This window comes from Populus trichocarpa, chromosome 3 (genome assembly GCF_000002775.5).
Source record: "Populus trichocarpa isolate Nisqually-1 chromosome 3, P.trichocarpa_v4.1, whole genome shotgun sequence".
NCBI classification, from domain to species: Eukaryota; Viridiplantae; Streptophyta; class Magnoliopsida; order Malpighiales; family Salicaceae; genus Populus; species Populus trichocarpa.
The window spans coordinates 8,506,877-8,521,315 of NC_037287.2; the positions used below are offsets into that span (position 1 = coordinate 8,506,877).

Here is a 14,439-nt window from a genome sequence, read left to right on the forward strand (position 1 = left end):
AAGTCAAAATGCTTGTTAATACATATTTTTGTTGTATGAAAATATGATACCATTTTTTTTTTGAGGTACTTGGCCGTATGCATGAAAATTAAAACATGTTTTTTATTTTTTTTTTATTTTTCAACGTTTTGACGAAAACTGGGTATTTTAATACCGAATTTGTATCTTTACGGTATAAAAATACAAACCAATACTAAGCAAAATTCAGTAGAAAAATATGCGAGAAAATCATAGATTTTTTTAAATGATTTTTTTTATAATTTTTTTTTGAATGGGCCAGACCCGGCCCAAAAAGAAATTGGGTCGGGATCAGCCCAATAAAAATACACACAATCTCACATTGGGTTGGACTCAGCCCAGCCGTATGGACCGAGCTGATGATCCAGCCTAAATATAATTACCCGATTACTGTGCTCATAGTAACAAGGTAATTATATTTCCTTGCTTGTAGAAACGTGCACAGTGCACATTCTGCATGCAAGGAAAGGAAATGGGAAACAAAGACAAGGGGAAGAGAATTACCTGGAATGGAGGCACTGTCATTCACGGTGCTGGTGGCTCACGGTGGCGTTGGTGTCGCGGCAGCCGGCTATGGTGGCAGACGTTGGTTCTCCTTCTTCTCTCCTCTGCTTCGTTGTGCTGTCTTTTTCCTCTGTTTTTTTTTTGTTAGCAGTGTTCTTGCCTCAGTTTCAATGGCTTAGTGGAGGTGTTGTTTGTGCTAACAGGGCTGCTACTGGCGGCGAAGAGGAAAACTGGTTGTCGTACGCGGAGGACGCTGCTTTGGTTTCTTTGTACTTTCTTCTTCTTCCTCCTCTCTTCTGCTTGTGTTTCGGCTGGCTGGTTTCTAGGAAATTGAAGATGATGACAATTCTGGTCTTAGTTTCTTGCGTTCCCTTTGTTCTTCTAGACTTTCTCTCTGTGTTTCTTCATTTGCTTCTGTTTCTTTTTTTTTTTCCTTGTTTCTGGTTCCACAGGTCAAGGGACAGCAGCGACGGATGTTAATTGTTGTTGGGTTTCTCTTGCTTCTGTTCCTTTGTTCCTCAGTTATCGTCTCCCTATGCGGCCCAGTTCTCCTCCGTCTCCCTCTGTTTCTTTTTATTCTACCTGTTCTCACCTTTTTTCTCTCTCGTTCCTCTCTCTGTTTTTCTCCTTTTTCTTTCTGCCTCCTTTGTGCTATCTCATCCCCCCTCTGTTTTTCTTTTCTTATCCTCTGCTTCCTCACGCTCTCCCTCTCTCTCCTTTTCTTCCTCTCTTACGCTCTCCTCTCTATGTTCCATCCCCTCTCTTGTTCATTGTCTTTCTCTCGCTTTTATAGGCCAGAGAAAGCCCTGCAGTGGTAACGGTCATCTTGTAATCTGGGAGTAGAGGGATAACAGCCATAAAATGTGCCCTATAATTGGAGCAATTTGGCGTTTTCGCTGCAAAACATATCTTGGCTTTTACTGCTGAAAACGGCTTCTGAAGGAGACAATGAATAGTGCTTAAGGAAACGATGCCGTTTCAAAATTCAAATGAATATTTTTGATTTGGTCAATGAATTATTTGTACTTTTATAATCAAGCCCCCGGGTAAATTGTAATTGGATCCCTTGATTTTAGCGCCATTTATAAGACAGTCTTTGGTTTTGAATTCATGCGATTTAACCCTTAATTGATCAATACACTTTTAATTTATTCAATTTAGCCCCTGACTTGGTCAATTTCAACCCCTTTATTTATGTGCCTTTTCCGGTTTGGTCCTTGGTTTCGGATTTTTTCAATCAAGTCCCTAATTGACCATTAAACTTCAACAATTATGCAATTGAGCCCCTGATTTGACCAAATCAACTCTTCAAAATTATAATTTGACCCTAGAACTTTAATTTCTTCCAATAAAAGCCTAAATTGACTTTAAAATCAATTTTTTTTTCAATCAAACCCTCCATAAACTCAATTAAACCCTTGATAAAATTTAATTGAGTCCATAAACTTCTGATTTTGAACTTTTCTTCCTCAACTTGAATTTTCTTTGTCAACAGGGCTCTCTTCAGTTAAAAATATACTGTCAATTTTCAATTCTTGTATTTTTGAACCTCCTTAACCAATTTCTAGCCATTTTGTAGGCATTCCAACATCCTTTTCTCGCTTTTGTTGTTGTTGTTGTTGTTGTTGTTGTTGTTGTTGTTGTTTATTTTTTTAGTTTTTTGATATATATATTGTATTTTCTCATTTTTTTTGTGGGAATCCAAAAATGAGTAACAACATTGAGCATGATAATGAGAATCGTTTATTACCAAATGTCTATATTGATGATTCAGTCTTTTAAGAATTATACTATCAGTTAAGAATGAGATTGAAAGGGTCTAGAAATTAAACGAAGGTTTTGAGCTTATGGACATTGACAATGGTTTTTTCATGGTCAAATTTGATCTTGTAGATGATAGAGCGAAAGTAATTAATAGAGGGCCTTCGATGCTTTTTGACCATTACCTTGCAGTGCGTAATTGGTCACCAGAGTTCGTATCTTCCACAACAAAAATCAATAGAGCAATGGTATGGGTATGGATTCCTTATGATGAGAGCTTCCTCGTGGCCATGGCTTCAGCAATAGGTAAACCTATTAAGGCTAACATGCATGCGCTGAATGTTGAACGGGGGCATTTAGCTCGTATTTGCGTTGAAATTGATCTTGATCAACCCTTAGTGGGAAGACTGTGGATCAAAGATAATTGGAATAAGGTGAAGTATGAGGTTTTACATTTAATTTGCAGCAATTGTAGCTGCCATAAGCATTTAGGAAGGGATTGCAAAGTTTTGTCATCACACGGTGTGTCAGTTGAGGGGATGGTGGCTGATGAGCCTAAGGCAATAACGACAAGAGGAGATAGGAACAATGGTAACGACTTCACAGTTCAGGTCGTGAATCCAGGTATCGAAACCAAAACTCATAATGACTGGCTAACAGTTACCAAAGTTAGGAAACCAAAAAACGGTAAGAAAGCGAAATTAAAGCAGTTGTATCATGGTAATAAATTTAATAAATTTACGGTATTAAAGAGGGTTGATGAGGATATTTCTGTTGCATCACAACAACATGAGCTACAAGTAAAAAAAGACGTGTGTCGGACTATTCCTATTGCAGACCTGGAATTTATGAATCAATATAAGAAATGTGTAAGACGAGATGAACCCATAATAACTGAGCCTATTGTGAAGCCTGCTATTGTTGGTGCATACATCTACAGCGAAACATGATTATAATAACCTAAATATCTTTACGCCTCTAGTTTTCTCATCATAAGGTCCCGACATGACAAGGGAGAAAGAAGATTCAGAGCAGAATGCTAACGGGTTGGGGAAGATAGGATCCTATGCTGGAGTTACCACAACGATAACGAAAGAAAATAACAGTACACATGACCCTGACATAGCTTATCCTTTTGGTGTTGAATGTTCAGATCATGCCACTAGTGAGGAGGATACTATTAACGTCGTAAATAGTATTAAAGGGGTATTAGAAATAGGAAAAGGCATGGTTATGGATGGTGGGCTATAAACTAGTGATTCTTGTTATCCTCCCTTCTATTTGTATTATTTTTTATGATGTAGTTATTCAATGAATTTTCAATCCTATCTTGGAATATTAGGGGAGCTATTAACAGCCAGGGTAAAAGACACTGTAGAGATTTAGTGTATAAATATCAACCCTCACTCTTTGTGATATTGGAAACTCACACTCTGTTTGCTAGGATGGAGGAATTTTAGGCCAGCTTGGGTTATTTTTCAGCAGTTATAGTTGAATCCCACGGTCATGTAAGGGGTATCTGGATTTTGTCAACAAAAAGTTTCTTTACTACCGATATCATGGATACTACTAGTCAATGTGCTACTATTAAAGTTTCTTCAGGAGGCCATCATTGGTTTGTATCAGCGGTTTATGCATCATCAATTCCTCACCTAAGACAACAATTCTAGTATTATTTGCCAACTCTTACAGATACTGTGCAAAGGACGTGGGCTCTGATCGAGAATTTTAATGAGATTTGTTCACTGGCAAAGAGTTGTGGCAGATTGTTCTCTTGGTCTAGGGCTTGTCGGTTCTTACAGATAATGGCAGATTGCAGCCTTATGGACCTAGGGTATCAAGGTCAACACTTTACTTGGCACTACCACATTCATGGTTTTCGTTATTTGGCCAAGAGATTGAATAGGGTTATAACTTCTGTTAAATGAAAAAATGATTTTTTTGATGCTCATGTGAAGCACTTGTGTCGACTTCATTCTAACCATAATCTAATTCTTTTGAGATGTGGACGATTGTCGTACAGGGTAGAGGAGAGGCCTTTCAGATTCGAGGCAACCTGGACTACTCATAATGAATACAAAGATGTGGTTAGTACAACATGGAACAAGAACATAAATAATGTAATGCATGGTCTCAATGAAGTTCGTAGGAACTCTATAAACTTTAACAAAAATACATTCGGAAATATTTTTTAAAGGAAGCAATGTATCGAAGCTAGGTTAAACAATGTCTAATTCACTTTTAGATACAATAAAGAATCTTAGTGTTAAGGAAGACTCAACCAATTGTTGAATACAAGGAAGTTTGAATTTAAAATGAATTCTAATAACATTCTGATAATATCAACCTTATATTTTGAAAATCAATTTTGTTTAATTTCTATTTATTAGAAAACTTAGTTACTCCTAAATTATCAAGTTATATAAAATCATATCATGATAAGTGTTTCAAAGATATTTTTATTTTAACACATATTATGATGTAATGGAAAATAACATAATTTAAAAGTTAATCTTAACTTCTACCTAAATAAAGATGAAATAAATATAATTCTTAAAATAAAAAAAATCAATATTAATCTAAAAAAAAAGAAACAAAACAATGGAATATGGATTTCTAAATAAAGATGAAATAAATATAATTCTTAAAATAAAATAAAAAATCAATATTAATCTAAAAAAACAAAACAAATCAATATTAATCTAAATAAAGATAAAATATATATATGTGGGTCTCTTTAGATTCAATCAAAATGTTAGCATTAATTTCCAAACAATTTCAATCTTGACTTGCTAGATAGCATATGGATTTTTCTTTCATCTAAAAGCTAAAATCTATTGATCGGTTATTCATTGATTTTTTTTGGTATAAGAAAAACCCATCTAGAGGTTCCAAATAGTTGTCACACTCAAATGCATTTTGCCCTAATTTTTCTTATAAAAACCTTATAATTCATAAATATTATTTTGCATGAAAAATATCTATAAAATACTAAAAAAATCAATCTTTATCTAGATCACATATATAATATAATTTGAATGTAAACAATCCCAACTTTTTCTAACAACTATAAAAGATTTATTAATTTTTTTTTAACCACTTCAAAAATTCATACCATCACTATATTTATCATTTTTTAAGCCAAATAGACCTAGAAAAACCAGAAAGCATCAACCATAAATAATGTCAATATAATTATTTTTATGATCCAACCATGTTCTTAAAAATTTTATTTTGTTTTAAATTATTTATTTTTATATTTTTAACATTAGCATATAAAAAAATACATTCTTCTAAGAAAAAGCCCGTTGGAACTTTTACATATTTTTTCCTTCTCCCCGCTAAACAACAAATACAACCTGAATTCTCAGACTAAATGACGGAAAGAACCCACTAATCCTAAATGACAATCAAGCAATAAACAGGGAAGCTCAAGAGGCTAGCTAAGAAAAACCCCGCCTCCTCCAGGGTCATTAAGTAATTACAAAATCAGTTTTGATCCAGTCAAACCTTACTCTTTCAGTCAAACAGTCAAACGACATTTTTTTGTTAGAATAAACTAACCACGACAACAACGTTAAAATATTAGGAATATATCAGAGGAAAGAAACTTGCAATGGCATTTTTGTTTCTCTGTGTATTTTAAACCCAATACTATCCCGCCTACTCTTTCACAGAGTTCTTTTTCAATTCTTTCTTACATCCTTTGCTTTGTGAAGATACAGGGCTCAAGTTCAGGTCCCTTCTTTTTCTTAATCTATGCGTTCACATTTGTGTGTTGATGTCACCACCATGCTTATAACATTTGTGGGTGTGAGTAGTTTGTTTTTGGGTTTTGGTGCTTTGGTTTTTGGTTTGCTAGATGGATATGGGTTTAATGAGTTCTTTGCACTTTCTGGAATTTTGAAGGTTTTTGGACATGGTTTTTAGTGAAAGTATTTTTTTTTTGGTTTCTTGGGCATCACTAGCTTGTTTATTGACCAATATTTTCTGTTTCTTCTCTTAGGAAATTTGAGTGTTTTTAGTAGGTAAATGTAATGTAAATTTATAGATGAAGTTAATACCATCTTTTGTTTAAATTATATTTATTTTTGGAAACAACCAAGATGCAAAAATAAATTAAAAAAAAAAAAGAAAAGAAAAGGAAAGAGAAGACAACGAGACCCAGAATTTTTAGAAATGTAAAGTTCAGTTTTTTTTCTTGTTTGCGCCACAAGTTGGAATCTTGGAATTGGATTCAGATATGAGCGTGCTTAATAGGGTCTCGAGATTCATTTTTTTCAAGGAAAGTGGTTTGCTTTATCTTTACTTTCATGGTTGCCACTAAGATTTATATCCCATTTTAAAGTAATGTACTTGAATTTTGTTGATTCTGTCTTTGTGCTTGCAGTCTCGATCTTTTATAGAGAAAGTTTTCTCAAGAGGATAGAACTTTTGGGTCCAGTGAGGATTTTCAACTTGAACTTTGGATACATATCCATGTCATTTGAATTATTTAATTATCTTTTCACACAAGATCTTCATGCAACTTGAGTCTAATATTTTTGTTTTACTTGATCCGTGAAGATCCAAAGGTTTTATCATCTTTGTGTGTTATTTGGCACTTTGGTTAATGTTTGATAAAGTGCTCAGGTGCACATTGTAATAACATATTTTCTCACTGTAAAATTATGTCATATTGTATATTCCTTCTGGCAAGTAATACTGTTGTGTTTTTATTCACAATTGCGCACAAAATAGCAGATTTTGTTTCTGTTTGTTTTTTTATGATGGTATCTATTTGAAGGGAAATTTCCTGGTTTATAAATCATTTTGATGCAAATTTCTGTAATGAGCATAAAGTATGAGTTTGTTTATTCTTTCATGTCTCATTAGCAACAAATATCCCTGATACTCTCTTCTGAAGTAAATTAGCATTGCTTACAAGATATGGTTCATAATTGCGAGATTATTCAAGTGATCCCTAAATATGTGGAGTTTCTTGGCTTGGTATATTCCCCTATTGATTGTATTGTTTTGATCAATTTTATTGCAGGTTACCTGCCTAGTTTCTGTTTAATGCTTCGTGTTGCTCTTATTTAAGGCCAAGGCAAGTAAATATGAAAAGGGAAAATGTACTTCCTTCTAATTTTAGGCATGGTAATGGTCCCATAACACGAGCAGCTGCCTTGCGTGCTTCTGGGACGATGCCACCTTTAAAGGCACCAACAAAACAAGATTGGAAAAGGAATTTGCGAACAAACAGAAAAAGAGCAGCCTTAGATGAGAACAGTACTAGCAGACCTGATAATGCAGATAATCAATGTAAGAGGAGAGCAGTGCTTCAGGATGTCACAAATGTTTGCTGTGAGAATTCGTATACGAGTTGCTTCAGTGCAACTAAAATTCAGGTGGTTGTGCTGTCCTTTCATGCATTGATGATGCCTTTTCTGGACCTTCTGGTGTACTAAATCAATCTTGTATGCTGTTAAGGCCAAAAAAAAAAAAAAAAAAAAACATGTCAAGGAAAAAGTGACTGTGCAAGTGAGAAATTAGACCTACGTTTCTACTTCTTTTCATGATTATACTATAAAGGACTAAATGAACAGGCTATGGTTTATCATTCGCTTGGAAATATCAACTACATTGCAATATTTCCTGGATACTATCCCCCCTCTGTTACGAAATCTTTTTTTGTTTTTCCTAATTCAATAATCTTGACTTCTCTCCTTTTAACTCTGCTGATTGCCAGGCTAAGGTAGCCAAGCAGGCTAAAAAGGTTCAGCTTGATGTATCAAAAGTTGCCCCTTCAAGTGCCTCAGAACACCCACGTCTTAAAGCTAGTTCAAAGAAAAAGATTGTTTGTCGAGAAGTAAAAATAGAACCTTATTCTGAAGTTGCATCCTCAACTACTTCGGAAAAAGACGTACCTTCTCAGCCCAGTGGCACAGGGGAGTTTGGCACAGATGATCCTCAGCTTCCTAATCTGTGTTCAATAGTGCCTTCCCATCCCCATCATTCTCCAAAAAAAGGTCAGCTTTTCTCTTTAATTTTTTTTTCTTCAAAAAACAGTAAACTTGATCAGTACCTGCATTTAAAACTTGGTGAGAACAGAGAAAAAAAGGTGCATCTTGGTTGAAGGTTTGCGATCTTGTCATCATGTTTCAACATCCATCGATGCAGTTTTGAAGATACGTAACATTGTGCTTGTTTATTTCTTTGAACCTACTTCAATACAAATGAGATACTTGCATAACAACGGAGTCAATGAAGTTAGTTATAGTAGTGAAAAGGCTGTTATGTGGTACTATCATTCCCAAGTTTTTGTCAAATAGAGAGATCATAGGACCAAGTAGCTAGATAGTTGTATAAAAACGGAATGAGTGAAATTCATTATAGTAGTGAAAAGGGCTGTTATGTGGTACTGTTGTTCATTAGTTTTTGTCAATGCAGAGCTTAGAGGAAAAGGTGGTTTGTTGAACCAATTCTTAGCTCTGACGGAGGAAGTCTTGTAATCCAAGTTTGGTCTTTTCCTCCTTCACAGTAATGTGTGCTTATCTAATGGTGTCAATCCATTGTAGAACATGCATTTTAAGACATGCTATTATAGATACGATTTAAATCCCAATTGAAAAAGCATAAGTTCATCATAGTAGTAGATGATGCATGAAGTTCAAGGTCTCAAAGTAAGAAACTAATTTGGTTATCTATTAAAAGTTAACCTTGCTAAGAATAAGAAGCAGAATTACATCAGAACCTCGTATGCAAATTACCATTTTTAAATTTTTTTGACTCGAACTTTAGTAGAACTATCTACCATTGGGTTACCCTAGACATGTTTAGAACAGCTGACCCACAAAGTTTAAATGCAAAGCTTTCTTGAACAAAATGGATACTGAGGAATTTGATTGTTACCCTCTTAAAGCTACATAGTGATTTTATTCATAACCCTCTTCTTCAGCCGTGACATGCATCTACTGAATTTATGAGGTCAAATCCATTTTGGGTCACTGGGTGCGCTAGTTAGGGCTTCATTGTTTGTGCTATTCTATTTAAGTGACTAAAATGGAATGTCATGAGTTGCACTAACATATGGTGAGAAACTACTAGTTTAAAGTAATATTCTCCACATTTTCTTTTGTTGTGTATACTGCATGCAGTAGGTACTGATTTTTTCTCTCAAATTGTTATAGCTGAGAAATGCAACGTTTCTGAGAATTGGAAGGCATCAAGTGATCCAGAATTTATAGACATTGACAGTGATCACAAGGATCCTCAACTTTGCAGCCTCTATGCTGCTGATATCTATAACAATTTACGTGTTGCTGAGGTTTGTTTTTATGCACAAAAATAGTGTTTTTCTTTCTTTATCTACCCTTCTCTTGGTGTTTTTTTTTTCCTCATATTTTTGCACTTTGTGAATGGAAAGAAATATCCTCATACAACAAAAGGTTTTTAGAGCTTTTAACCATGGGGCTATGCATGTTTGCCCCAGTTTAGCAGCATGTCATGGTTTTAATGCCATCTATGGGGACATTAGTGGAAAAATTCACTAGCTTCCCTTTTTTTTTTTGTCTCTCTTGGCAAGATGCTGATGCTTGCTTATGGTATATTACTTTGTTCCTGCAGCTTGTCCGAAGGTCTCTTCCTACTTTTATGGAAACAGTACAACAAGACATTACTCAAATAATGAGAGGGATTTTAGTTGATTGGCTTGTTGAGGTCAGTGTAGATTCATTGCGTGAGATTATTCTTGTTATGCTCTTATATGTTTTGCCTTGACTTTGCAATTTATGCTGTTTGTTTATTATTTAGATAAGGAAAGGTTGTTTGTATACTATGGATCATGATATACTTGTGTTCATGTCATGTAGAGAAGCACATCTTTCTTGCTAAAACTATCATACTGTATTTTCAACTAAAAAGTTTTAAGCTCTACATTATGGATAAATAACATGCCTTGTCCTCTCCATAGATATGGATGTTTGGATTAATCAAAAGCTTGCTCAAGATTAAGTAAAGCATATTTGTTTCATGTTTAGTGTTTGTAGTTTAAGTCTTACTTTGTCCAACTTGCTAAGCATGGTTTTTTAAATCAATCATAGTCAATGGATTAATTCTCATTCATTAGATGGTTTAGATAACAAAGAGAGTGCTCATTTAATTAGAAAGGAACTTCCAAGATACTTGTACAGGAATACATTGTCCTGTCATGAGGAGAACGCTTGTCCTTTTAAGTTCTACTCTATCCTTCTGTTGACTTTAATTCCTATTTGTCTTTATAATTCCCAAGCATGAAGTGCCATCTCATGATCTGGAGAGTTCTCTGTTTGTTGATTGAAAGTTCAAAATGAAGAAGACATATTATTCTTCTCAATCAATGGTTTGGTTATTGTAGTCCTTGCCTGTTCATTCTAACACAGGGCTGTGCGATTCTTGATGATGATTCATCTAATCTTTAAGTTTGTCCTTGTCCCAGTTTTTGGACTTTTCAAAGTGGCTAGTCCTCTTCTCAGATAAATCTTTTCCTCCTTGGTAGTTGGACTTCTATTCCATGTCAATGCCATGACTAGAGACTGCACTAGCTGAACCAGTAGGCAACTGCTCGCATCTCATATAAAAAAATCTTCCCATCAATTGTTTTCAATTGTGTTTTTATTTTTTCTAGAAAACTAATATTTATCACGTTCCAGTTTTGGTTTCTCATATTTGCTTGATTTTGTATTTTTCCAGCCTCATGTCTTTTTTTTAGATGCAGTAGCTCATGTTTCTAGTAGTTTTATTCTTTCCCTTCATTTTATATTTCATGATGTCATATAGATCCTTCAACCATGATTCCAAATTACATAACATTTTTCAAGTGCCAGTGTTTTGTTTTAGATCATTTATCTTGTGCATGGAGCAGGGAAGTCCTCAACATGACACTTTAGGAACACACACACACATATAGTTTAGATTCATCAACAGCTGCAATTTTTGAGTCCAACACCCTTAAACTCAAGCTAAAGTGTCAGCTTACCTAGTCAATTCTAGTTGAGGCATATTGCACGCCTAAGGCCTGTGCTCTGAATGTCAATGAAATACAAAGGTAGTTCTCATAATAAGATCATGTGAATTTTTTTTGATAAGTTATCGTTTTTTTTAAAAGTAATTTGTTTTGTGAAATACCATATCCGATTAAAGCTCCAGATTAATTGGAGCTAACCTTGGAGGGATTTGAAACCAAATACCATCCATGTATGGTTTGTGTTAATTTTTTTTTTCTTTCATTTGAGCTGTAACTATCACTCATAGTTTATTGCTGTGTTAAATGCACTCTGTGGAACAAAATGAAGTGTTTTTTTTTTAAATAAATTGATGGAGGTTCTCTTGCATTATATTATGTTAATTTTCACCTTATAAAGTTTCTCAATGTACTGGAAGAATTTGAATGCCTATTATTGCAGTATTAAACTCTTATAGTTTTTATATCAAGTATGAATTCCAAACAAATAATTCTTGGATCTGTTTAAACTTGCTTCCAGGTATCTGAGGAATATAAGCTGGTGCCAGACACACTTTACCTTACAGTATATCTCATAGATTGGTTTCTCTCTCAAAATTACATTGAGAGACACAGGCTTCAACTACTCGGTATCACTTGCATGCTAATTGCTTCGTAAGTTCTCATATCTTTTGCAATGTTCATTCCACTCAGAATGACAATGATGAAGTTTTAATGAAAGGTTGGGTGCAACATTGCAAGTTTCTTCTGAATTTTGGGATCTAATTGAAATAACAATTCTACAGGGGAGAATATTTTATTATTCAGAGCCGTCAATTATTTGGTATTTGTTTGTTTAATTTGCTTTAAATGTATTTATGCGTGTCCTAAAGCAAATATGAAGAGATTTGTCCGCCACATGTGGAAGAGTTTTGCTTCATCACTGACAACACATACACAAGCATAGAGGTATGTCACATGGTTCACTCGCCATATGAGCGCGTGTCAAATTATTTAAGCTTTGAAGCAAATATTATCTTCCCTTTAGCTTATATCATATATCTATTCAAATCTATCACATGTCAGTGCTTTATTATTTTGCCTACCTTCTCAAGCTCTGGGAAAAATTGATATGAACTATCATTTTTAACTTGTATTTGTCACATTCTCCTTTATTTGTTCGCTAATCTGGTGGTCCGGAAGAAAAATGATATGTGAAATTTGAGACTGGTTTCTAAAATGAAAAACTGTGATGCAGAATCTATTTATAATACGAGCAGTCATTTTCATTTTGTTTGCCTCCCTGTTGGAATATTTTTGGTTTTGGTCCTGACCAAAGTCTGGCGCAGGTGTTAAAGATGGAGACTCAAGTGTTAATTTTTTTTGGCTTTCAGATAATTGCTCCTACTGCAAAAACTTTTCTGAGGTGCTGCTACAGCTTCTTCAACTTTCACCTTTTTTTTATTTTTATTGTTTCAAAAAATTATTTCAGTTTTAATAATACAGTTGCTTCTGCAAATTTTTGTTCTCAGGAGATTTTTACGTGCAGCACAGGCATCATACAAGGTAATGTGGTTGGTTCAATTCATTTTCTATGCTTGTTTTAGAAGATACCAGCCTCTGTTAATTAAAAAGTGACATTTACATATGTAATTGCACATATGCAGAACCCTAGTTATGAACTGGAGTTCCTGGCTGATTACCTAGCAGAACTGACGTTAGTTGACTACAGTTTCTTGAATTTTCTTCCTTCTGTCATTGCTGCATCATCTGTATTTCTTGCCAGATGGACGTTGGATCAGACAAGCCATCCATGGGTCTAAATTCTCCTTCCTATCATCTGATTTTCCATGTTCTTGTAGATTAAGCATTTGGAGCCTGACTTTATATATTTGTTTGACAGAGTCCAACTCTAGAACACTATTCTTCTTACAAGGCGTCGGATCTTAAAACTACAGTTCTTGCACTGCAAGGTTTACAATTGAACACCAAAGGGTGTCCTCTGAATGCGATACGCATGAAGTATAGGCAACCAAAGGTATAAACTAAGAATACTGCTCAAGGGACTTAAGATTGCTTTTATCTGCGGTTCTGTTTTAATTTCTTTATCTATCTATTTGCTTTTTGCATCCTTGAGCTTCAATTTTCCTACTCTATCAAAATCTATAAGATGTCTGGTTCCATGGTAAATGCACATGTATTGTTGTTTGGTCTCATTCGGTTTGCTAATAAGGTTGTTCTCATAGCAGTTTAAATCTGTGGCGGCCTTGTCTTCTCCGAAACTGCTTGAAACTCTATTCTGAAGATAAACACAGTGGTTCCACGTTTTTGAAAGTGGTTGCTAACATAAACACATCTAAAGCGAAATTCCTCCTGGGATTTATCATTTCCTTCACGAGATTGTACCCGGAACGTTTTTACTCGTTATATACATTTCTAATATCTTTTTTTTGTCCCCTAAATCTGTGTATAGATTTTCATGACATCTATCAGGTTTTGGTACTTCCAACTCTGGTAATTTGAAGGAAATATCTTGTCTACAAATAGGGCTATGTCATGCTACTACAGATTTCAGAATAACCATCAATATATCTTTCTTTTGCATCTTAGCTATGGAGAATTTATTTGTTAGATCGTTAAGTTTGGGGAAGACGGGATGTGACTGGTGGAATGAGACTTTGGCAGCCTTGCCCCACGTTAAGTTTGGGGAAGGGGATGGAAACAGGGTTTGAAACCAACAAAATCACAAATCTAAAGAAACTACCAAGCTCATATGCATAATGGATATCAAAAGAGTATTGAATAAACCATTCCAGGTCTATACTATTTCAACGTAAAGGATTAAGCCAAAAACAACACATTAATTTCCAACACCTGAACAGATGAGCATTAGGTTAAGTGACCACAGAACTGCCACAATCTTTTTCTAAAAAGAGAAAACTGCGAAGAAGATGCACCACAGCTCTCCTAAAGTTACACTTAAACTCTTTAGATGATATATTTCCATGCTTAATGCAAATGCTGCTTTGCATGAAGAGAACTTACGCGCAACAGATTCCATCTGCCAGGTTGCCAAGGTACTGCAATCAGGTGAGCACTGTTCTCTATATGGGGATTCAAACTCAAACATTGATTATGATTCCAAGTTCTCAATACCAAAATGTAATGGGACATCACACTTGTACATAAAGAAC

At 34.8% G+C, this 14,439-nt stretch overlaps 1 protein-coding gene across 3 annotated transcripts; it reads left to right on the forward strand.

Annotated features, from left to right (window-relative positions):
- Window positions 1-5,845: 5,845 nt before the first annotated feature.
- LOC7478379 (cyclin-A2-4) lies at window positions 5,846-13,849 on the forward strand. Of its 3 annotated transcripts, XM_024597179.2 has the most exons (13): window positions 5,849-6,021; window positions 6,674-6,726; window positions 7,319-7,673; window positions 8,015-8,294; window positions 9,456-9,592; window positions 9,892-9,984; window positions 11,787-11,920; window positions 12,139-12,214; window positions 12,595-12,671; window positions 12,778-12,811; window positions 12,913-13,062; window positions 13,149-13,283; window positions 13,495-13,849. In XM_024597179.2, the coding sequence occupies exons 3-13, from the start codon at window positions 7,383-7,385 to the stop codon at window positions 13,546-13,548; spliced, it is 1,461 nt and encodes a 486-aa protein (XP_024452947.2). In that variant the 5' UTR covers window positions 5,849-6,021; window positions 6,674-6,726; window positions 7,319-7,382; the 3' UTR covers window positions 13,549-13,849. The 3 variants fall into 3 exon arrangements, with proteins under 3 accessions (XP_024452948.2, XP_024452947.2, XP_024452946.2); XM_024597178.2 differs by lacking the exon at window positions 6,674-6,726 and having other exon boundaries at window positions 5,850-6,021; XM_024597180.2 differs by lacking the exons at window positions 6,674-6,726; window positions 12,913-13,062 and having other exon boundaries at window positions 5,846-6,021.
- Window positions 13,850-14,439: the final 590 nt, after the last annotated feature.